Source organism: Embiotoca jacksoni, unplaced genomic scaffold (assembly GCF_022577435.1).
Source record: "Embiotoca jacksoni isolate LCO1_2020_lvr unplaced genomic scaffold, fEmbJac1.0.p SCAF_6, whole genome shotgun sequence".
Classification (NCBI taxonomy): domain Eukaryota; kingdom Metazoa; phylum Chordata; class Actinopteri; family Embiotocidae; genus Embiotoca; species Embiotoca jacksoni.
The window spans coordinates 2,230,772-2,255,850 of record NW_027185414.1 but is presented as its reverse complement, the minus strand read 5'-3'; the positions used below and the strand labels follow the sequence as shown (position 1 = coordinate 2,255,850).

Sequence of the window (25,079 nt, the reverse complement as noted above, 5' to 3'; positions counted from 1 at the left end):
GTCTGTCGCCCACGAGAGGATATTGTGTCAGTGTCACGTTTCGCTTCACTTTGGAGAGAAAAGTAAGATATTTTTGTTTTAGGCACACAAAAAAAAAAAACATGCTCATTGGTAGTCCTGCCTCGCATTACATTGAGCCAGATCATCAGCATCATTTTTCACCTCTCCTCCAACACCAGCGTCTATCCCCTTAAAATGATGATGTCACAATGGGATCTGATTGCCTACTCGTCACATACTTCTTCAACATCATTTCTTCCCTCATTAAACCTGTCTCTCATTTGAGTCTCTCTGGATGGAACTCGATATTTCTTACCTCTCTTCACATAAAATGTGTAGCTCTTATATAATCCATCACATTATTATCAACCAGTTTATAAAACAGTTCACGGTGAGGCTGACTAATAATCCTGCCACATTGTTTTAAAATCTGATTCGCTCATGATTAATATTGAAAATGTCATGTTTGTAAATTAAATTCACTATGGCTTAAGATTAAAAAAAAAAAAAAAAAAAAAAAAAAAAAAAAAGAAATGCAATAAGTGGACTTGCTGGACAGCCCTGGAGGAGTTTGTACAAAAATTAAGGTTTACAACCTTTATCACTTCTGTTGATAATGTGCTTACATAGTGGATATTAATACATTAATTAGCGTTTGATAAAATTACCACAAACTAATTGGCACATTGCAAACCTGGGGCCAGGTATAATTCCAGTTTAGGAGGACTGGTTAGTTTCTGGAGCTTTAGGCAAAATATAATTCATGTGCCACATGCTGTCTGCTGTGCACTTGATGGATCGAAGCACATGTGCATTACACACAGCAATGAAAACGGGGGTCTGTATGAGTCCACGGTCCAGTTTTTCTTTCCTAAAGGGGTTAATTTAGAAATAAAAACAGCACAATGCTAAATAACAAAATAAAAACAACAAGGGGTGGGACGTAGCAAAACATGATATCCATATCTCAAAATCCAGAACAGAAAGCAGCCTTCTTAATTTGTATGCACCAAAGTTTGTTTGTAATTGAGGGCATCTCTGCCAGGCAACAGTAATTACAGTTTCTACACCACACGAGCCGGAGCCACGGGCCTGCCATATAAAATCTGGCACATATCAGCAGGGAACAACTAGCGCAAGGTTGTCACCCGAGGGACACTTCCATTACGTGACAAAAGTGAGAACGTAATTTGATTTACTGTTTAGTTAGGCAACCTCTGTCAGACCTGCAGCAATACACAGCAGCGGGGGTGCATGAAGATTGACTACAAATGAGTCTGCTGACCTGCCAGGTTCGCGCATTCTGAAAAAAAAAAAAATATCATATTGAATAGATATCAGTCGGTAAAATATGTTCTGCGGCTGATTTTTGACTAATGGCTTAGGTGCATAAAGATAACAGCCTACGGGCTTAACATCACCTCCAATCCTGGAGGGCAAAGGCATCTGAAACACCAACACCACAAGTTTGGAAAAAGAAAAGGTACAGTATGGTGCAATGTGGAATCGGATGATAAGACTTACAGTATTTCTGATTTCCAACATGAAATGCATCTTTGTCACTATTCATGTTGTTTTTCAGTACAGCAACATTAGCCCTGTCTGAACTGCACACTCTCTATTTATAGGCGCATGTTCAAGTGGATTAGTGTGATTTTGTGCCTTTTAGTTCAGTGAGGCTCCATCAGTAATTGATACGATCAAAAGCTTTTGTTATTTATGAGAAACCTCAATATCAGATAGAGCTATACAAAAGTATAATCTTTCAACAAGATTAAGAAAAGACAATGTTGAAAAAGAAATAGATAAAATAAGGAAACTAAAAATGTAAAAGAAGGGGCGAAGAACATGGGAAACTGCATTACATCTAATCTTTCTTCCTACTAAAAGAAAATAATCACTGAGATGGGCAGATGAGTATTAGTGTAACACAAAACCACAATTTACATACTAACTAATTAATACAATGAAGGACTTTGGACTGTAAAACTTTAATCTCCCTGGGTATATACCTCGCTGAGATGGGAATAACAAATCCGGATTAATACACAATGGTCTCCCAGCACAAAAAAAAATTCTCCTTTGATGAGACAGATAATTACAGATAACAACCTAATGGTTGTATTAATTGAATCAGGCTCCACTATAAAGTTTAGAATGTTGTGGATGGTGACAACTGAGAGTCAAGAATATGTATCACAGTTACACAGATTTTTAAAAGGACCTCTATGTTCCAATCAATGTGACGGAGACACACAACGTTCAGTCCTCCTGCATTATCGGCTGTATCCGTCTAAAAGTTGAATTGTTCCATTTTCGTGATGTCAAACTGATAAAGCACATCCTTAAGAAAGTATAGTTTCTGAACGAGCAAACCTGCAACTTTTAGGGATGAAAGGTTGCCTTCAACACAAGAGACATTTTCAAGCCAAGGGAATGCGGCTCGAAGGGGAAAATGATAAGCATTTGACTTTCTTTTTTTTTTTCTCCCTGTTGATGGGCTTTCCTATCTTGTTGCTGCTTTTGGGGTGCAGGTTCAGTCTCAAGCTGTAATAATAGAATGTTGAGTCAAGTGGGTCAGAAGTCCATTTTTGCTTCCCACAGCATCAGTGACAAGGCAGCGAAACAGACTTCTATAGCATCGGAGCAGTGCAGGGCCAGAATATGCTAGGTGACTAAGTGAAGAACAGTCTGGGAAATACAATGCAACAGGGGTGCTTTTGTCTTTATCACGCTGCCTGATGACGCATAAGCCTACCAGAAGCGTTTCCAGGGATCCGACCGATCCATCGAGTTGTTTTGAGGATGGCTGCGGTTGTGTTTCCTGCTCCTAGATTTTGTTGTCGGATATTCGTCTGTGCTCTTCAAGGCTTTCCAGGAGCTATTTTGTGATGAAATGTTGCAATTTACTTTTTTGCTGTATCCACTTTCAGCCAAACTGCCTTCACTTTTCTGTGAAAACGGACTTCATACCAGCTTCTTTAGAGAGATGTATTATGGTATTGTACGCCCAATGAATTTGGGGACTCGAGGCAGATTTGAAAGATGAATGGTAAAAATTCAAGCAGCAGAGTCTGAGATATCTGGATGTTTTGTTCTTAACATGGGTCAAGCTCATAGATTGTATTTTAAAAAAAAAATGGAGCTATGCTCTGTGACGTCACCCTTTACGTTTCCTGGAAAGTGGTTTTGACCCTCAGTTCCAGGTGGCTTTGGCCGTCGCCATCTTGGCAGGGTCTGACTCCACCTTACTTCCAGCAAATCCAGAAAAGGGCAAAGAGGTGGTGTGTGGGTGGAGCCTGGTGTTTTCAAGCGACAGGTAGCCAGCCAAATGTGACTGCATCGACCTCACCCAGAGCAGTCTCACTCTTAATTATTCATAACTCAGCCTTAGTACAATTTAAACAGGTGAGTTAAATACAAATTCAGCCACTGTACAGATGTTATGAACTGGGAGGTAAGATACAGAGACCAAAACCATTGTTTGTGCCAGGCTGTAAACGTGTTTATTTCTGTTGAAAAGTTGTTGTTTTTTAACAGTGAAGGTCTTTGCTTTTTGAGACTGCCTCAAGTGGCCATTCTAGGAACTACAGTTTTAAGCACTTGCACGTTGGCTTAATTTCTCAGCCCTGGTCATGCTATGCATTTTGTAACACAAGCTTTCGGTTTTAAATGTGTACCCTTCAGTCCTGAATAACCCAGATGACATCGCTATGACATCATCAGGGTTATTTTCTCAGACTTCACAAGACATTGTACGACCATCTTCACAGGCTGACTGGTGCTTCCTGTTGCAACTAGCCTCACCTTTATGATAAACATTACTGCAGAACCCCTTCAACACTGTCTATGATGATGTTTGGTGACCTCACACCTGCAGAAGAAAATCACACTCATTCCGCAATATTTATAAAAATATATTTCACAAAGTAGGAAACAATACAGGGTATCTTAGATTACAGTACAGGGAGTAAATAATTGAACATACACATTTATAAGCATTAAAGCACAGTAGAAAATATGATCTGCATGTAGGACTATTCCATATATATTGTTTAGTCTACCGAGAACTGCCATAATACGGTATCAGTACAAACTGAGTATGCACGCAGCTGTAGTGCCATTGAAATTATCATTATGTGCAAGAGCTAACGTGCAGAGACAAAACCTACCACCTCATTGAAAGCTAATGACGTTAGCAGTAACTCTATGTACAGTACAAGACTTTTTTATTGATATCATACAGTGTAAGCACAATATGCACATGGTCTGGATTTGTGTTTTCACTTTTCTTGGGCTATAATGCAATCTGTGTTTCCTAAATGAGATTGGATGTTTGGTCACATACGTACTTAGGTGTCAATTGGACTATTGTGCTCGGACGCTCACTGGCTGCACCTCGGAATATATTATGAGATATATTTTACACAGAATTAGCACGTGTCTGAAAGGTCCCATACCTGCAGTCCCAATTAATTAGTTAATCGGTAATGTTATAGTAACTTAGAGCTCTTGTTTGCCTGCTTACATCTAGTCTATGTCATCAACTGCAATAAATTCATGAAATGGTTTGGCTGTTATGAATTAGTGTTTAAGTGGTCGAAAAAACTGTTGAATGTTAAATAATCTAAACACACTCACTTCAAATAGTCAGCACAGAAAAAAATGACTTAAGAACAGATATACAAAAACTCATAGAACAATAATGAAGAATCAACACATCCCTTGTCAAAAAACAGTAGATTACAATTGTATTTAATGTTGCTTCTGTAAAAAGAAGGCCTCAGAGTTTCTACATTTCTCTTTTTTGTCTTCATTTCAGTCTTTTATAGGCTAGTAACACTTGCGACCCACACCTGTAGCGTGTAAATACAAAGAGTTGTATAAAGCAAGCCTTTCTGGGCTTTTAGATAGTTTATAAATGTGGCCACCAGAGAACATATCAAATGATAACAAATCCACCTTAAAGCCAACACTGCTTTGTCTTTTTGCTTTTTTTTTTGTTTTGTTTCAAATCATACATACATTCATCATTGTAATGTAGACCGTATATTGCTTTTTCATTGTCAGTTTTTTTCCGATCACCATTCAGCTGGGTGGCTTCGGGAGACAAGAAACAAGAGTCCTTCTGCAGCTTCTGTAGTCCAGCTTGGTGTCCATGGAGTATGGAGTATGGTGTCTGTTCAAGCTCCAGAGAACCCAACAATATCTGTTCATTGGGCAACTACCAGCAATGCCAGGTTTTTTCTGCTACCGGCAGTCACAGCAAATGACTAACACCCATAATACTGCTAGACACTCCACAAAGGAATCTAAGTTACACTCCACAAGAATCATAGATCTCCTAATAAAGACATTGTTTGGCTCAACAATTACAATGCGCTTGACGTAGTGGATGACAACTGCTATACCTCACTCTAAAAAGAATACAAAAAGGTGGCCTCCCTTGTTATTAACTGTTTTTTTGTTCTTTTTAAACACCTGTTTCTAAAAGCCAGTAAACCCCTAGCGTTTAATACACAAGTATGTGGACAGAAAAAAAATCTGAAAGGTCTTTTTTGTCTAACAAACCAAAGGTCAGGTCTCACGGTCACTCTCACCCACAGAGTAGAGCTCCCCAAGTCTTCTGAAGCGTGGGCCCCACTCTCTGAGATAGTCATAGTTCTGGTCTGAGTCTGATGACGCTGTCTCCAGTGAGCTGAGCGAGCCGGCAATGGATCCCCGGCCCTCGTATCCATAGATCTGGATGGAGTCGTAAGGCGGTGCCGTCGGATCATTGTCTGCCTCGTGGAGCCGTACGTTGATGAATTCGTCCACGTCCACGCCGTTGGGGCCCGAGTGTTGGCCCGCCCTTGGCATAAACTGCAGGTCAGGCTTGATGTCCTTGCGCGGCAGGTAACCGTTGATGCCGTCTGGGTTCTGCAGCGTGGCGATGTCAAACGCCTCCGTGTCCTCCTCGCCGCCTCCTTCGTCATCGTAGCGGATAATATTCTCCCTCACGTCTTCGTCATCTTTGATAATCAGTGGCTCGTTTTTGTGTCTCCTCAGGGTCACAAATAGTACTACTATTACTGTCAGAAAGAAAGATGGAAAGAGAGGAAAGAAAATAGAAAAATCTAGGTCAAGCTTTGACAAGTGGATTTTCTGTGAGTAGAAGTAGATCAAGTCAGATTAGTCAGAGAAGATTTCATATCAATCCATTAAACCTCTTTATGGTAATAATGTAACAATACAAAAAAGAACGCTCACCTAACAAGAGGATAATGCAGGCCAGAATGGCGATGAGGGCCCCCATACTAAGGCCGATAGGTAGGACGTAGGCCTCCACGTTGCAGGACTGGACGATGCCATCCTTGCTGCACCCGCAGACTCTGATGGTCAAGGTGTTTGTGCTGCTCATCGGTGGATTCCCGTTGTCCGTCACAATGATTGGCAAGAAGTACATCTCCTGCTTCTGTCGTCGGAAGGTATCATGCTTGGCGAGAACACTGATTGAATTGTCTGTCAGAGAGAGGTAAAGCCAGAGATGAATTTTTGCACGGGTGTGTGAAAAAAAAAGCATTATTATTCATGGTGGTGACAGACTAAAGTTCTATTATTAAATTGTGTGAAGATCAGTGCGTATGAGGGTAAACTAATTTCACATCAACCGTCACCAGGCTTTTTAGCATTCTCACATTCCAGTGCTGCAGATGGATTTCAGCCACCTTTCCTTCGTTTCTCGACAGGGCCAATCTGGGAATTCTGAAGGAAGGTGAGCCCGAGTTTGTTCTCCCTCTTTGAAAGCCCAGGAATTGAAGGGACCACGGCGACACTGGCTAAGAAGATGGCACATGTCGACCCAGAAAGGTGCCAGCTGCTCTTTGATGGCACTTCTGTGAAGATGTCTGCTCATTAGCTGGCACTGCTTACCCTGCTCGCATTATCAAACACTCGCATTCCCATAAGAATCTACTCCTGCTGATCTTATGGAAAACGTACAAGATTTCTGATAATCTAACCTTTGCCTCACTGCTTGAGGGTGTGCTGAAGAGAGACGGAAAATAGATCTGGTAATATAGAGAAATGGGCCATGTTGAAACATCTGCGTTGACAGAGCAAACTTAATCAAGAGATGGAATGCTTCATGATAGAATTATTTGCTTTGCACAATCTGTAATTGATGTGAACATATGCTCAGATTTATTTTCTTAAGAGTGCTGCCACAAAGTAGTTCGCTCTGCTTTGTGAGCACCAACATGTCCTATTTCATTTGGATCATTCAGCAGTGCATAAAAGCAGAGTGTGTAAGTATCAACAATAGTGTAGTAAACCGTCGGGGCATGTCCTCGTATACAGGTCATCTGCATTTTCTTGGCAACTATTGTTGATAAAAATTGAATTAAACATTTCTTGCCCGTCAGCCCATCCACAGAAGGAGTCTGCTACTCAAAGAGAAAGACAGCTGCGAAGATAACCTTCAAGCAGACTGAACCCACGAATGCTGTTTTTTTTTAATATCCTTTATATATTAAAGCACGCGAACAGTGTTTCATCTACCGATTGCTGGATTCTGATGAACACTGTGTACATTGAAATATTAATTGTGCCATGAGAAAAGCAAAGGCTCATTTGAATTAAAATTTGACGATGAATAACTTAACATGTGGGAGGCTACAAATGACAGCAGTGACAGCAGAAATGACACTAACAGCCTGAACACTTTCAAACTTCTGCAGTCTCTTAAGATTATGCGTGCAGCTACACACTGCACATTAATGGATGCCAAACCAGAAGACCTTAAATGCTTCACAACCTGACATGAAAAGACTGAAAGAAGCAAAACAGGTCATGTCGGTCGACCCGTTTTTGTCGAGAAAAAAAACCTTCACTCATTGTGTGTTTGATTTCTTCACACTGTGCTAATTGCATGGAAATGTTAGCATGTGCAATTCTAATGTGCAAATATAAGCTGTAACTGGTCAATGTCAGTTCATTCAAAATAAACACAGACGTTATGTAATACAGATAATTAAAACGTTTTTTTTTGGAGATGCATCAGAAGTACTGCCTTCATGTCTCTGAGTATAAGAGCCGGGCTACATGTCTGACTGACAACCATTCACAGCAACACTATGAAAGCTAACTGAACGTAGTCTACAAGCTCTGAACAGTGTCGTGTCCGCAGAGATCTTAAGGAATAAGGATTACACCGATTAATATCTAAATTGACTGACGTTGACATTTGCAGGTAAGGTTTTAAGCTGTCCAATGGATTGCTGACACGCTAATTAGCCTGCAATATTATGTAAGCAAGCACTTCTCCCTCGGTAGCGGTTTGTGTGGTTCAGCAAGCCGAGAGGCAACACAAGACACATTTCCATTTCTGTAGGTAGAGAAAGTGTCTTCACGACAAAGCCTCAGGTTTCGTTCAGTCTCTGTGGCTCGTAGTTGTCCCTACCAACAAATGACTGAATAATGAAATTGACTGCTTTCTTCTGACACGCTGAATATAACCATATGAAAAAGTTCAATATCTGTCGACATGGACAGAAAACAAACAGAATACTGACCGGAATAAAGTATTCATTTCTCCCTTTTTGCATCAAATGACAGATTTATATAATGCAGACGTGTGATGCAGGTTTGTATGTCGACCTCAACATTGAATTGCAGTTATGCAACCTTTACTAAACAGGAAGCACTGACATGTGTCATGCTTTAGCCTAAAACATGATGTAATGTTTGCTTACAGAGAGAGGAGTCAGTGAACTCATTTAGTCTTCATTTCAGTCGTAAACAATATCTTCCACAAGCTACTAGTGATACCAGAACGAGTTCGTCTGCAGCTGCCAAACCCTCGAGTGTATTAAATTTAGCAAGGGTGCATATTATTCCGAATGTGTTCGACTTAACATTTGTAAGAGGCACATTGTGTCATTTCCACTCTCAAAAGTTAATCATGGAGTCAGGAAAATAGTTTCTATCGGCCGAATTTTTGCCATTACAGTGTTGTCTCAGCTAATGGGATGCTCTGCTCTGCTGCAACCATGCCGACTGAACACCGAGTTGTCAGCGTGCTTGATATCTGGTATACAGCTGGTCAAAACCTTCGCCATTTTCCGCGTGGCGGGCAAACCCTAACCTCTTCACTGTGCAATCCCTACAATTAGACTCATCAGCGCAAACAAAAGCAGCACACAGAGGCTCACAGGAGCCCGACGCTCTTCACTGAAGTGTCTCCCACAGCTGCCGATTCTGATGGAAATAGTCATTGAAGTGCAGGGGGATACGGTGCGATGGGCTTTTTTCTCTGTTTGGAATTAACAATACTGTAGACAAGTGGCTGGTGTGTTGTTGTATGTAATATATAGAGCTGAGCCACAACACATATTTATATTGGTTTCAGGCGAGGGAGGAAAAAAAAAAAAAAGTATTTTTGTTGTTTGGTGTAGCACAGTGCTGTGCTTTTAGTGGTGAAACATTGCTAGAGGAGATTTTATCTGTTACATTACCTTAAGAAACTATTAAATCCTCTCTTAACAAAAGGGCAAGGTTCAGGAGCCTGCATGTTTTATACACTTTGAGGTCGATCCATAGTCAAGACGAAGTCATTTGCAGCGAGTGTGTGCCTTGTAAATGTGTCATTTCTGACTCTCAATTTTTGATGGGATTTTTGCACGTGACAGAAAAAAAAAAGTGCTTTTATTTCCTTTATAATTGCTGCTGAATGTGTCAGATGAAGTACGATGTACTTGGCCAAAACTATTTTTGTGTTGCCTGTGATTATTATACTGGCATCTCATGTTCCTGACTGATAATGTATCTGTTTCAAACGTAAAAGGTATTTATTTTTGTCTAAAGATAGCTCGTCCACTTGATGACCTGATTTTTATGGACTGTTTCCCCCGTCAGAGAGAGGTTGCAGTAAGTTAGCCTGCAGCGTCCGCAACGAAAACAGAAGGCTAGTACCATATGAAGATTTTTTTTTTGCCCCGAGCTGAAAACATTACACAACATCGTTGTGAACACAGCCTGTTCAGAGCCAGTAATGGAGGGGAGGCAGCTAGGAGAAGAGGAATGGAATAAAGACAGGGGGGGGAAAAATGGCAAATAAACCAATCAGAGTATTTAGCAAATAAATTTAGTACCATCTGCCACGCTGCAACAGCTCCTAGGAAGTCACCCTACACGGAGCTGCAAGACTACCAGGAAATGCCATTTGGATCCCATTCATTTAGTTTCCCTCAAAATGCACTGGGGAGTAAAAAGAAGCTGGTGTCCAGACAATTTCACATCTGCTAATTGTGAGCTACACTGATCCACCAGATTTCATCTCCAGTATGGCTAACATGCCGCGGGTTAGAGATTAGACTGGAAAGCCATTGGAAAAATTTCGAGAAACTTCACTCATTCTGCCACAAAAGAGTTTCCTTCCAGTGATTACTTTTGTTTCTCACCTTGGTTGTTTTTGATGGTGAAATTGGGGTTGTTGAGCATCTCCGGCACTAGACGGTAGTCAAAGTAGTGGCCCTGGATTGGGTCGTCTTTGTCCACGGCGCTGACAGTCTGGATCACCTGTGTTGAAAACAGAGAGACAAGGATATATACAGTGGAGGGCTCGAAGCCATTAGAGGAGGCATCTTATTCATTACTCTGTTTTTGCCAATGCAGAGTGCCTCAGTGCAAAAGTGGCTGGATCACACCTGATGAAATATAGGGCCTATTCATTCCTGGAGTTTGAGATTATTATCAATGAGGTCCTGTCTAGTCTGGCACACTTTCAGGCTCCTGGCTCTATCTGTTAATCTGTCATCATAGGTCTTATCACGCTATACGTCTTTATGATTGATTGGAAATTAGAATTCAGGCCCTGCAGGACAGTTTCCCTTTTTTCAGTTTGCTTTTTTCTCCTCCTTTCAATAAAGCTCCCTATTGTAAGTACGAAGGTCCCCTGAATGAGGTCGATTGATGAGAAAGAGAATGCTAAGTACTTGTCCGGGATTTTTGGCTGCAGGAAGCATTGTGCCATCTGGAGGAGGACATGAAAGACAGTCTTGAATTATGATCCACTCTGATCAATCCTGACTGCTCTCATTTCCCCTTTGCTCCACGCACACTATGTCGAGGGAGGACTGCTGCAGAGAAAAAGGACCATACTCCCACCTCTGTAGTTTCCCAGTGAAATAAATAGCCAATAATTCACTGTGGCCAATCATTACAGGGGAGGATAGAGAGAAAAAGAAAAGGACGGAGCGTAAGAGAGTGATAGATCACGGCTTTGATGAATGAGGCACTTCTTTCCTTACCTGTCCAGGTTTTCCATTTTCACACAGGAAGGCCTCGTATTCGGTGGCAAATTCAGGAGCATTGTCGTTAATGTCCATTACTCTGATGGCCACAATTGCCCTTGATATCTGACTGTGATTTCCTGATAAGACAGACAGACAGATAGACAGATAGATAGACAGATAGATAGATAGATAGATAGATAGATAGATAGATAGATAGATAGATAGATAGATAGATAGATAGATAGATAGATAGATAGATAGATAGATAGATAGATAGATAGATAGTCAAAAGAGGGGAAAAAGAAAAATAGAGATGAATAAATAAGAAAATAGAAAAGCAACTAGAAAGAAAACAACAAGGTAACACATGGGATCCCAGGTAAATTACATGACCTAGTTTTAATTTCCTTTATTTTCAATCTTTATTTCTCACTTCATTTCCTGGGATGATGGGAGGACAGATGATAAGACACATCAATCTATATTCCGGCTGGTATCGACGATGCAAAACAGGTTTCGAGGCAACAGCAAAGGAAAAAAAAAAAATTCCCATTCAAAATGCTTTTGAAAATCCCCTGTACACTGTAATGTTTAAAACATGAGGGTTAAACATGCATATTAATGAGTCATTGGTAACTGAAGTCTAAAAAGACAATAAAAGGCAATTTAATTAGATTAGATTTTGATTGGAATTATTCATCGCTGGTAATTGACAGTCCCTTTCGAGAGTCCCCGTGAATGGGTGTATTTATTAATCAGTGGTGCGAATGCCAACTTTTAAAGCAATTATGTATTAATGTGTCCCCAAGTGGGCTGTGTCAGTGTGGCCATTGACACTTGTGTTTTTTTTTTTTTTTTTATAAAATTGTATTGATTTGTTTAGTATTTGAATGAGAGCACGAGCAATGTCTTGATAATTTAGACTAAAATTTGTTTGCCAGAATTTGCGTGAATTTTCTTGAGTCAGCTGCTTCAGAGACATCATCATGTTTATCTATGAAATGCTAAATTGTGTGTAACAGGTAAGAAGAAAAGGAGTCATAAAGTCAGTAAATGTACTCATCAATATCAGTTAGTCAGTGAAGCTGTAGCTATACAAATCCTGTGTAACAAAATGAGCTGATGATTAGTGGATTATACCAGGAATCTCTCAAAAGTCACACTTTAGCTGGCATTGTGAAATAAAAAATAAACAACTGCCACAGCCACTGCGACATGTACTTGCATGAAATATTTGATCTCCTTTACAGATATACATTTGTTTTTTTTCCGTCTGTTTCAATATCTTTGAAAGAAAAAGAAAAAGCAAAAATCCTAAATATGAAGCAGAGGACGAGACGCCCCGGAAATTCAAGGCCTTCAGCCCTTCCTGGAGACGAGCTGAAAAAGAGGTAAGCAGCGAGGTGAGTGGAAATTGACAGTCTGATAGACAGTGATAGATGGATTAGAGGAGAGGGAAGGGGAGTCGGAGCCCCTCCCCACACAAGCGATTTCCCCCCGGCAGCAGACAGGGAATAGAATCTGATTAGTCAGATGTCAACTGGTGCGAGGCAGCAGAACGCACCTCCGTTTGGGTGGCAAATGGCATCGGGATAGAACTGGGAACACATCTATCTATTCCTTTTCACGCCAGAGAAGACACCGACCTCTCCCACCCCCGTGCGCGCAGAGTAGCAAAACTGCCATATTTATTTTGGCAAATTCCTATTAGGTGTTCTCAGAGATGCGACTATCTCAAGCCACAGTTACTCTGCCAAGAGGCATGAAAATGCGCTTTCAATGTATGAGTGCGCGACATGACGAGACAACCAGCTTATCAAATGAGACACATTCAGCTCCTCTAACGATGCTTCTACGATGGTGGGATTTGTCGCGACTGCATAGCCAAAACATTATGACAGTGTTTGGGCTTTCATTTCTACTGACAATTAATGTGTTTCCTTTGATTAAGGAAAGAAAGGGACAGATAGAGGATGAGACAGAGAGAATGAGGGAGAGATATAGCAGAAGCAGACAGAAAAAAAAAAGTTACAAGCTGTGTAAATTTCTATCCCAATAGCTTAAAGGGGTACATTAAGCTTTATCACAACATACAGCCCCCCTGAAACAATCTGTATGCAAATAGAGCCTTACATATAGTTGGAGCTGTTTGTATCTCTGCCGGCAAGATTTTCTACGTAGTCAGTGAGTTTTGCGGTTCGCAGATGGTCTTTAATCTGTAATGGATGCTGGCGTTGGAGCAATCCACTCCGGAGCATGTCTTTAAAACTGTTTATTTGATACATCTTAATGTTCTTGCACTTCCACAAATTGACTACTGAGCTGTTTAATTCAATCAAAACTCAGCAAATTAACAAATTTAATGCCTCTGTGGATTCAAACGCTAATTGTTTGTGCCATACTCTCGCAGCGATTAAAAATTGCCGGTTTACAAAGCGCCATACTGTTGAACAGAGGATTGTGTGTTGCAGGTCAATGACTCCTTTGACTGAGACAGCTCATGAAGGAAGAAACTATTGTGTGTTTCCACAGTTTTTTAAGCTTGCGTTCCAATAAATGTTTAATTGTAGGGCTGTCACAATCATTTCAATTTAGTCGACCATTAATGGTCATACAAATAAATGGGATTCATGACGTTTTTTTCTGTTCATTTTATGCCATTATTATATTATAATATAATGTATAAGCCTAATTACTGTTTATAAATACACCTTAGAAAGAAATAGAGCCATACTGGCACTGAACATATAAATAAGAATTTGATCCTGTTTGTTATTTAGGCTATGTCAACAAAAATTGTAGTGAGAAATGACTGACAATAACAAGTACTAATAATCAAAATCAGTGGGCACGAGGAGATTAAGTTGTTAAAAGAGTGCAAGTCAAACCACTAATGTGGGAAAAGTGGTGGAAATATCTGTTAGTTTCATCCAGATGTTTTTTGTCCAGATGAATGGAAACAAGTCTAACGATCATGCAAGAAATAATTGTGCTCAGCTAACCCCAACCGGTCGAGGCAGATGGCCTGGTTCTGTCGAAAATATCTTCCTTTTAAAAGAAGGTTTTTCCTCCTTCCGTTTTTTTTATTTTGTTCTTCTTCTTCTTTCCTTCCTAGCTTACATAGGAATTGTTGAATTGTTGGGTTCCTCTGTATAATGCTGTAAAGTTCTATTGTAAGGACTTTACTGTGCCTTGGAAATAACCTGTGCTGTGATTTGGCGCTATAAAAATAAAATTGAATTGAATTTTGTGATAATTGCTGACTTTAAAAAAATAGGACATTACATTTCAAAAGGACCAGCATGGAAGAACAGAGCCAGGAGAGGTTACTTACTGACTTCTGTGGCAGTTACTGTGATGTTGTGCCACATGTCTGTCTCCCGGTCCAGCGGTTTGGCCAGCGTGATCTTCCCGTCGTCCACGTTGATGTTGAACTGCCTCTCCATATCTGTGTGCCGATCGATGAAGTACCTGCAGAGATAAACAAACATGAGAAATTTGAGCCAAAACGCTTTCACTGACTGAAGCATCTTTTTCAATCCTTTGAGTGTTGCGGTGAACAGGGGGGCCTTGTTCATCGAGAGGAACCTGTAGATCAATGCGCATTAAAAACAGTCGGAAATCAATAATTATCATCTGAGGAATAATTACAGCCATCACAGGAGCAGCAGGGGGCTTTGAAGCCCGGTAATGTCCGAGAAGCCCCCCCCCCCCCCCCCCCCCCCCCCCCAAAATCACGACGACGCCTCCCTCCGACCGAAAAAACATTAGTACATGCTATGTCGGGGTAAGAGATGTGTTGTTGTTAACCCTGTTTGGGATCTGTCAACACTCAATGGCTCCCAAAGGCTTTGCATTAATGAGTTAGGACAGCACTGTGTCACACAAAACACTAACAACAGAGGGAGGGGCGAGAGGGGATAATGGATGTAATGGAGATGAACCAATGACCTGCCTGTGAGTGACCTTAACTGGCTTTAGCAAAGTGATTTTGTTTTCTTTTTGGATTTTTGTAAATAAATAAATCAGTGCACTTTAAAACGTTCTGGGGTACATTTGTCAAACTGTCCTCTTTTTTTTTTTTTTGTTAGATTCCATCCCTCTGTGACCCTGCTGATGACACACTGACTTTTTGTGCAGTCTTAAAAATACAGTGGCAACAGATAAAACTCTCCAGAAAAAAAAAAAAAAAAAAAAAGCAAAAAAAAAAAAAAATGAGGCAGCGGGTATGAAATTGGAATGCACATAAAAGAGAATTTTCCAATGCCACTTGAAGCTGTGAAATCGCTCTTTCATGTTGCATCGTGCACGGCGCCAATTCTTGGGACAAGCCCACACAAAAAATGATTAAAAAAGAATCTGTCATTATGGGTCATCTTTGCTTTCACACGTTTCATTTGCCACTGTGTGACTATCATAAACATCCTACTCACCCAAAACACAAGGCCGCTGTGATTCACGTGAGCTAATTACAGCATGTACTGCACAAGTGGTTCCATACCTCCAGGACAAACTGTCTCTGTTCCTTTCTCTCACTCTCACATCCTCCCTCACAATCTCTTCCCCGTCTAACAGTGAGAAAGTATTTTTTTTTCTTCTTTTTCATCCAGCTGGGTCTCAAGCTCTTTCTAATCCAATCCCCCTATCCAATTCTTTGCAATCCCCCACCCCCATCCCCACACAGGCATGCCTCGGCCACCGGGCGCCCTGCTCACCCCGCTTCCCTTCTTTCCTCACCCCGGGTCTCACACCATCTCCTTTGGAACTGCTCATCCCTACCAGCGCAGACCTGTTGGCAGGAACCTTGCGGTATTTATATGAGAGAAAGAAGGGAGAGAGGCGGAAAGGGACGGGACACGGGGGAAAGCAAAGAGAAACAGCGGCAGAAAAATGCTCAAGACAAAGTCACAACAACTATTTATGTGAAGAAGGGTGCTGCTTATACAAGAATGGTAGGAAATGAAATAAATAAACCACTGGCCCAGATTCCAATTGTTGGGGAGATGTACCGAGCCGTGACATTTCCATTTTTGAGATGAAATGGTGTAAAATCCTCTAGACGCAGGGCTGGGAGAGGTCCATAAGGATCCCCCCCCACCACCACCACCACCATCCCCCACCCTTCTCCCACCCCCAACCCCCTCCCCCACCCCCCTCCTCTTTCTCTCTTGCCCTGCAGACGCAGAGCACTTTCAAGACAGGCAGACAGCAGCAAACCACCTGGGAGCAGCCTCTCTCCTGCAGACTGAGTGGATCCCAGTCAAACTCTGACAGCCTCACGTGGAAGCGAGGAGACAGACCCTGAAATGTTCTGCCACCTGTCACTCAAACTGACAACGTGATGTGAAAAGAATTAAAAGCAAATAAAAAATGATATCCAGCGTCTTACGTGCGGAGTTTTTCTGAGTGTGATGTGAGAACGGGTGCAAATGCGTGCGCGCGTCTGTGTGTGTTATTTTATCCGGGTCGTTTCAGCTTTGCTTTATCTTTCACGAGCATTTAAATGGCATTGGACTGACCTCCGTCTCTCAGCAACACATCATGTAGAGACTGTTTGTGACAAATGTTTTTTAGCAGAGTGGCTCTCTAACAACTGACACAGAAGACAATCCAGAAATATTAAGCGTCAACATGGAACAAACATAATACACTCATCAAAATGCAACAGTGGGACGGAAGCTGTTCTGTGCATCGAACAACATAAGCTGTAATTAGTGAGACTGCTTTCCATTCATTTGTTGATTCTTGCACTGATGCAGACTGCATTTCTCACAGATCACCTGTCTATCAAACAGTATGGCCAGGACATCGTCTCTGTCTGAGCTTCTGAGGGTGCCAATCTTTTGTGTCTTTAGCCACGGAGGTGATCATTGCTCACGCTAACTACCCATTCATTTTTCTTTTCCCGCATCATTTTTTTCCAGTTAAGAACATACACGGGCAAAAAAGACAAACAAAATAAAAGATGATGATGATGACTTTTTTTTTTAACCATATGAACCCCAACAACTTGCTGGCGGGTTTGAAAGGCAGTTTTTCTTTTTAAAAAAAAAAAGTAGCCAGGATTACACCATTCATCAGCCAGAGACTGTAAAAACAGAAATGGGCTCCGTAAACTTAGAATAAATTATTCTGATGGCAAAACATGGGCTTTCTGTATTATATGATTAATGGCAATAAACAAACAAAACAAAAACATTACAGTAACTAGGCAAGAGCATTTTTAGCATCACATTGAACCCCAACTGTAAATGTAAGGGGAAGTATATGTAAGGCACTTATAACAGAAGCATGTCTTAACTTAAAAGAGCAATTCATTACATGTTTCATGTTTACATGTTTCATGTTTCATGTTTCCATGTTTACATGTAATTAATTACATGTTTCATGTATCATTATATTATTTGATAATATAATGATATATTATCATTATATAATGACTAATATCTAGTGTAGCTCTGCAGATAAATTAAAACAATGTGAAAAATGAACCCCGATGTCAGGATTAGGTTTATCGGCTGTACTGAAAAGCCCCGTGGCCACAAGTTATAATTACATGATAATAATACATGCTAAATATTGTGTAACAGTGGCATAATTACAGTTAGCTAACATTAGCCACCATAAGCTACCAGACCAAGCAAGACTTTACTGAGTGTAATACATTTTATTAATTGTGTTTCATAGCTTGTGAATTCAACATTTCATTTGTAAGTGAAAGAAATGTTTTTTTTCTCACAAAGTGTCACTTTAATTTGGTTGATAAATAATTGTGGCCGTCTCGTTGTTGCTCTCCAGTGGTCAAAATATTTAATGAGAATACTACCTCAATTAAATCACATTATCACTCGACAGTTTCATATTTATACACACTATATACACAATATTGACCATGGTATGTATTTGTCTGTGTACAGCAAAGAGAAAAGGTTATACTGCCACGGAAAGGTTACTGTGTGCTTGTGTGCTTGTACTTTTTCACACATGTATACAGGTGCTGGTTTTAAAAAAAAAAATCTCAGCGAGAGTGTGAATGTCTGTGAATGCGTGCTTGTACAAGCTGGAGAAAGAAGAGGTGAAGAGATCGAGAACATTTTTTTTCCCCCCGCGGAGAACAAAATGCCTCTGCTCATTCCTGCTTGTTATTAGGTCAGTAATTCCACCGGGACGATCACAGATGTAGAACTAATTTTGCCATCCCCTGAATGCTGACCGTTTGTGTTTGAACACTACATTTTATTCAGGTTGGTTCTCAGGCTCTTTTTTACCGGGACAGTGATTTTCCTCGAGAGTTTCAACTAATCTATAAAAAACACAAAACATCAAAAACAACAGAAATCCCCCCTGAGGAATAGAAGGTCTTGGCCTGACTGACATTACATTTCCATTTGTTTCAAAAGCATCTCCTTTACTTGACTGCTTGTATTACCATATGCAGCATGTCAGCTGTCAGCCGTGTTAAAACGACATAGCAAAGCCAGCAGAAAGAAACAAGCTTTACAGAATCCCACTATGTCCCTTCAACTTCCCGCAAAAATATAAGCAAAGAGGAGAAAAAAGAGAATAATGACGATGATTGAAAACTAAACTTCTTTAAAATGTAACGCAGATTTTCCCAGTATCAATATTTTGGAATAAAATACACTCACGGCTCTTCTATGAAATCCAGCAGCTCGTGTCAGACAACCTTAGTGACTGCCAGATGTCACACTGCTTTTTATTTGTGATCAGTCAGGTAGAAAACGACAGAGCACAGGCTCCAGAGAGAAGCAATACTGAGGGAGTATTTCATGGAGTGCACCTGAAATGTTATTGGTTGGATGCATTAAGTACAGCTATGGGGTTGTTTGTCTCCTGAGTGCAGAGGACATGGCAGCCCACCAGAGCACTCGCCCCGAGTGGTTTCGACTCAGACTTGGTCTGGTGTGGCGCGGCAGGAGGAGGGGATTAGGACGGAGAGTGATTCTGATCAGTGGGTTCGAGGCGAGAGCTCGTTCGGGAGAGCATCCATGCTGATGTGGCCATTATTGCTGCCAGTCTAAATCTATAGATCCACCTTCGCTCACGACAGGCTGCTTTTGAGGAACCCGTTCTCTTTTTGGAACAAAAGAAAATACGACACGAAAAGGGAGAGAAAAAGGGATTCGAGTGTCGACCAACCATGTGGTGTGTGTGTGGAACATCTGCTAGACCTGAGTTTCACCTTATTTAAGTTTTCCTGACAACTCTTGAAAAATACATAAAGGATTGGGTTGGTCAAATAAGTTACGTATTTTTAATCAATTTCACAGCAGAAAAACATAATTTGAATAATGTAAAAACACTTTCCACTTCTGTTTCTATCACTATTGTTGGCTGCTTTACCTAAAGAAAGACCATCAATTCCATTTTTTAATCAACAAAACAACAATCAGCCGCTCATTTAATAATTGACTGATCATTTCAATCTTTCAAACTTTGTCCCATGTGTTTGCACAGTGGATGACACAAAACATTTAAGTTAAAACCAGATTGCATTTTTTTTTTTAAACTCAAACGAGCCCTACAGTACTAAGAGTCACGCGTCTTCAGGACGATGCTACACTGAGCAAGTGTTTTTCACATTTTTATGATGTCTCAGACTGAAGGATTATTCAATGATGAAAATGAAAAATAAGTGTCATTATTTGATGTATTGTCCATCTAGATTTCCAATTATTCAGAACATACCTGTGATCTTGTAAGAGGCATTACTGAGGCTACAGCCTTCTGTCAGACAATATATTTAGAGGGATTAAAATCCCCCAGAATGTAATCATTTCATCAGACGGAGCTCAGAGTTACAGGCTAATACGAACCGTCATGCAAGTGAAATCAAATGGTGTTTGGTGAGGGGGATGCGTCACTTTAAGCCCTCCATGACAATAGTTTGTTTCATCTCATTTACCCTCCACAAATAAAACACTCAACATCTGTGAGAGATCATCTTGAAAGATTTACAAAAAGGGTGAAGGCACAAATGAATGATCGGACTTTAAAGGAAATCACATGTTGAGATGAGGCAATTTGTTGTGACACAACATAAAGTGGGAAGTAAATGTCTGCTTGTGTGTGTCATTTTTTTTAGCATTTATGTCTCCCATAATGATCAGTGGCTTTACATGAGTTGGCAAAAGATTAATACGGCATTGTATTAGTTGCTGGCTACTTCTTCAATTTTTTTTTCTCAGAATAAAATTGAAAACTTGAGAATGAGCTTTATTCAAATATTGAATAGTTCTCAAGAACATTTGAAAAAAAGCTATTTTCGGTTTCTCTGACAGTCACACGGAGGCCTTGAGCAATAATTCATTCTGAACATCGACTTCTCAACACAATTTGTGAGAAAAAAAAATGGTGATTAAAAGCCTAATGAGGACAGTGTGTGTACTGAGTTAAAAACGAAAGAAGGGGAGAAAGAAACTACTAAAAAGGCACATAACCTGATGTGTAAAAATGGCAGCTGATGACTCAGTTCACACTGTATCGTGCTCAAAACACTTAACAAGTGCCAAGACGGGATGTTGATATCTGGACAGTTTCATAGCAGTAAATGGGCAAAGAGATCATGTCAGCAGGGTGCTGCCATCTGCAGCCGCTCTCATTCATTATTTAGTCACTTTTTCTTTCGATAATGATCCACTGAAGAGAGCAAATAGTACGAGGGGGTTAACAGAATCCACTATTAATACTGCACCCATTTCAGGACAAAATACAATTATGAAATGATTAGATTTAATGTTAAGTGGACTTCGATACACTTAAGATGTCGGACGAAATTCTGCCATTTTTTAAACTGATTACTTTGTCTTTCTATCTCCCTCTAACCCATGTGAAACACAGACTGGCATCCACAAACAGGAATGCCGTGACACAGAATAAGGACAGCCTGGCAAAAGATGTCATTATACATGAAATATACCAGGGGAAGCACATCATGCAACCTGAGGGCTCAATGCCTCCTGGCAATCTCATCACTAAACATGAGGATGCCACCAGAAAAAGGAATACAAAATAAAAAGGAGAAAAAGTAGAATGAACCAGCCCTGCTCTGTAGCTTCAGCCAATCTATGAAACCCAGCCTGCTCTCTGCGCAATTACACACAACCTGTTGAGTGTTGTCCCGGGAATGCGGTCAGCAAGTCACTGGAGAATTAATGAAATGCCAAGATGGAGGGAGAGAAATTGCCTGTATAACCTATCCTCAAGGTGCCCTTGTGGTATTTCCGAGAATAAGTCACAGAAGAGGGGAGTGAAGCAGGGCTGGTCATACGATGAAAGAGAAAGTTGCCCTGCCTTCGACTCATAATCTCCTTTTTTTTGGTGGTACATCTGTGGAAATGAGAACAATCATGGAGCCGCTTCCTCTCTGCAAGAGACACCGGCATGTGCTCCAAAGGTCAGGGACATGACGAGATTTAATTGCATGCCTTAGTGTCAACCCTTTTATTAAAACAAGTCATTATAGCGTGAAAAGACTAATTTGTTAACCTATTCTCTCCATCATTTCTTAAAGTTAAACAACAGAGGTTTTTTTCTTTGGTAAATTTTGCTTCTGTTTTGCTTTGGTCAGTCAACAAGCAGTGAAAGCTTCTGTCAGTAGCTCCCTGTTAAGTGCATCTCACCTGACCATGCTGCTGCTGGAGTCCGGGTCCCTGGCGGTGACTGTCCCGATCACCGTGTTGATGGGGGCGTTCTCGTTCACTTCCAGTAGGTACATGGGCTTGGAGAAAACAGGAGGCTCATCTGAGTCTTCCACCACAATCTTCACTGTCGCTGTGTCCTTGAAGGGGCTGCCGCTGCTGGGCTCCGAGCGGACGTTGGTCGCTTCCACTTTGAGTGTGTAGGCTCTCTTGCTCTCGTAGTCTATAGGCTGTAAGAGAGGAAAAAGTGTTCAAGGACCATCGCATTGTTCGGCAGATGTGTCCTTTATAGCCATCAAAATAACAACGTCATCTAATGCTGTGTACAATCCAGTGGACTGTAGTTCAGTTACTGTACAAAGTGCAACACTGATCTGACTGTGACCCTGTTAAAAATGTACAGACAAATAATATAAAACACAATGCATTGTTATAGATTAAAGGAGCATCCTATATTCAGGTTATCTGACATGAGCGGTATTAATCGGCCTTTGAAAATAGTATTAATGTATTCTGGCTCAGGAGGGAGCCTGGAAATACTCTGATCATGTCATTGGGATTACCTTGACTCGGTTTAGAGAGTACAAAGTCGGAAAGCCAGCATTACACACACTAATAGGTGTTTGAAAGATATGGGTGTTCACCATGCAGGGAATGTGTAATGAAAGACGACATCGGGGTATAAAACAGTTAATGTTACCTCCGACTCAACTAGCTCCAGCAATATAATCTCAAAAGGGGGGTGATTCTGCATAATCAGAGTTTTTATTTTGGATATTTAGGTATGTGCACGTAGAAATATCTTTACACTTACATAAAAAAAACACATTTTGGAAAGGAGGACTTTTATGTTTGTATCTGAGGTACTATTTTCCGTCTGTGTTAAAACTCAAACGAGCCCTACAGTACTAAGATTCACACGTCTTCAGAAAGATGCTACACTGAGCAAATTAGCATTTAGAGCAATGGGAATACTTTATTAAGCAATTCCAACTTCACGTCCCCATGTGCAAGATCTGAACATTTCTAACTGAAGTTCCTCCCAGCAGTCCTATCCTAAAATTCACTGAGGCAGACTGCCATTCACGCTGCTACTGGAGCTGTGATGAAGAGATTAATTGATCGACAGAAGATTTAACTACAACTATTTTGTAAATCAATTGTTTTGAGTCATTTTCTTTATGAAAAAAATGCTAATATTCACTGAGCCCAACATCTTAAATGTTTTACAGTGTTTTTAGTCCTCCATAACAAATAGCTGAATATCTTTAGGTTATAAACTGTTGTTCAGGACTAAACAAGACATTGTTAGGCTGCAATTTTGGCTTTGGGAAACACTGGTTGACATTTTTTAACACATTTTGAAGAACAAAAAAAAAAATCTATGAATTAAGAAAATAATCAACAGCTTAATCTATAATGAAAATAATCCTCCGTTGCATCCCAAGATGCTCCTATCGATCACACACAAATTACACACACAAGGAACTTTATTTTAAAGAGACAAATATTGTGAGTTGTTATGACGAGGTCTGTGGTTTTCTGATATTACAGCAAACAGAATGCATTTGATTACCATTGTGATTTAAATCAATCAGTCAGTGTAATTTTAATTTTGAGAGTCACACAACCAGAACATATTTTCCAAGCTTTATATACATGAAAGAACACAAATCTCCCTGCTAATGCTTTTAGTGACAGCAGATTATTAGCACTTTCATACTGATATGACATCCAGCTCACATAAAAAAAAAAGAGAGACAGGTGCTTATTTAAGACTATCAACGAAAGGTGTAATTTTCCAAAGAGAAATAAAAACATTTTGTTCAGGGGATGTCATTGTGTAACTGACATATCTTTTTAATCCCTCTTTTCAATTGACATACAGTATTTTCTTTATAGATGGCTCATCATTAATATTTAAAAGAAAGAGGAAAGTCGCAATTTTACTCTCCCGGCATCTCCGAGGACACCCTAGACTGTCACAATTTCAGTCTGAATCACCTCTGGTCGCTCTCATACTACTAGAATAATGGGATCAAGTCACTTCCACGCTCCATAACCAGGATTTATAGGGAAATCAAAACTGGGCCTTGCCGCTTGAGGGGACGAGAGCTGGCTTGGGGGAGAGACAAGGACTAAGAGGAGAGAGACGAACAAAACGAGAAATGTATTCAGTTAGAGGAAAAGGGAGCGGGGAGGAGAAAATGTCCCTGAGGTCAGACAGGGTCGGTGCTGAGAGCTGTGGGGGCTGGTCGGTGGGAGGGTGTCTGGGGGTCCAGATTTGAGACAGTAGCAGCAGCCAGGGGAACGTTGGAGGTGACCCGGGGCTTTGACTTCCACACTCCTACACTCCTGGCATCAGGGTACTGGTAGAGCGACCGAAGCCCCTGAAGTCTTTCCAAGCCCCACTCCTCCACAGTCAGAGAAGCTCTTTGGAACACTTTTATTATTAACCTCCCTTTCTTCTGCTCCTCACCCTCCTCCTCACTTGACACCCAACCCCTCCTTCCTCCATCCCTTCGTTTTCTCTCTCTCTGATCCTGCCGTCTGTGCTGAGAAAGTACAGAGTGTGTCTGGACCACGAGCCAATGGATTACACTTTAATTCGGAGGGTAGTGGAGAGTAGAGGCCTGTATGAGGTGTGTCTGGATACTCAGAGTGATTATATGGCAATGGAGAGATGGGAAAGGTTCAGGTTTTTATATGGATGATTATTCGAAAACCATTTATAGGTACAAAGACTGCTTTAATTGGGTGGTATCTACAGTTCATACATGTTGACACTATTATAGGCCATCCACTGGCTTCCACTGGAAGTTGGATAAGCAGTATAATCGGAGCAAACGTGTGGACACAGACTATCATATTAAGCCTGCACATTATCTATTTATTTGACATCGAAATGCTGTCTTTAAATTGTTACCAGAAACGTTTTGCCAACATTAGCAGATACATCCAACTGTTTGACAAGCGGCCCCATTAGTGTCATTATGGAGTTGTATTGTAGTCTAACCTGATATCACGGCAAAACGTGTAACACACGATACCGTGTCGGTGTCACATTTTAACTGGCGTAGATGTGAACGTGCCTTAGGTTGAGCCACCAAAAACCAAGTGCTTAGGTCGAAGGGAAAAATACTGG

The 25,079-nt window shown here is 40.7% G+C and overlaps 1 protein-coding gene across 2 annotated transcripts in view; it reads right to left on the bottom strand.

Moving 5' to 3' along the window:
- Nucleotides 1–3,904: 3,904 nt before the first annotated feature.
- cdh8 (cadherin 8) overlaps nt 3,905–25,079 on the bottom strand; it is a 94,627-nt gene continuing 73,452 nt past the window's right edge. Inside the window, exons 7-12 of one of the 2 annotated variants that reach the window (XM_069173639.1) lie at nt 21,917–22,164; nt 14,608–14,744; nt 11,289–11,410; nt 10,440–10,557; nt 6,250–6,501; nt 3,905–6,071 (exon numbers count right to left, since the gene is read on the bottom strand). In XM_069173639.1, coding sequence (XP_069029740.1) covers nt 5,578–6,071; nt 6,250–6,501; nt 10,440–10,557; nt 11,289–11,410; nt 14,608–14,744; nt 21,917–22,164 — 1,371 coding nt within the window. In that variant the 3' untranslated portion in view covers nt 3,905–5,577. The remainder of the gene's footprint in view (nt 6,072–6,249; nt 6,502–10,439; nt 10,558–11,288; nt 11,411–14,607; nt 14,745–21,916; nt 22,165–25,079) is intronic. The other variant, XM_069173641.1, reaches the window with a different exon arrangement.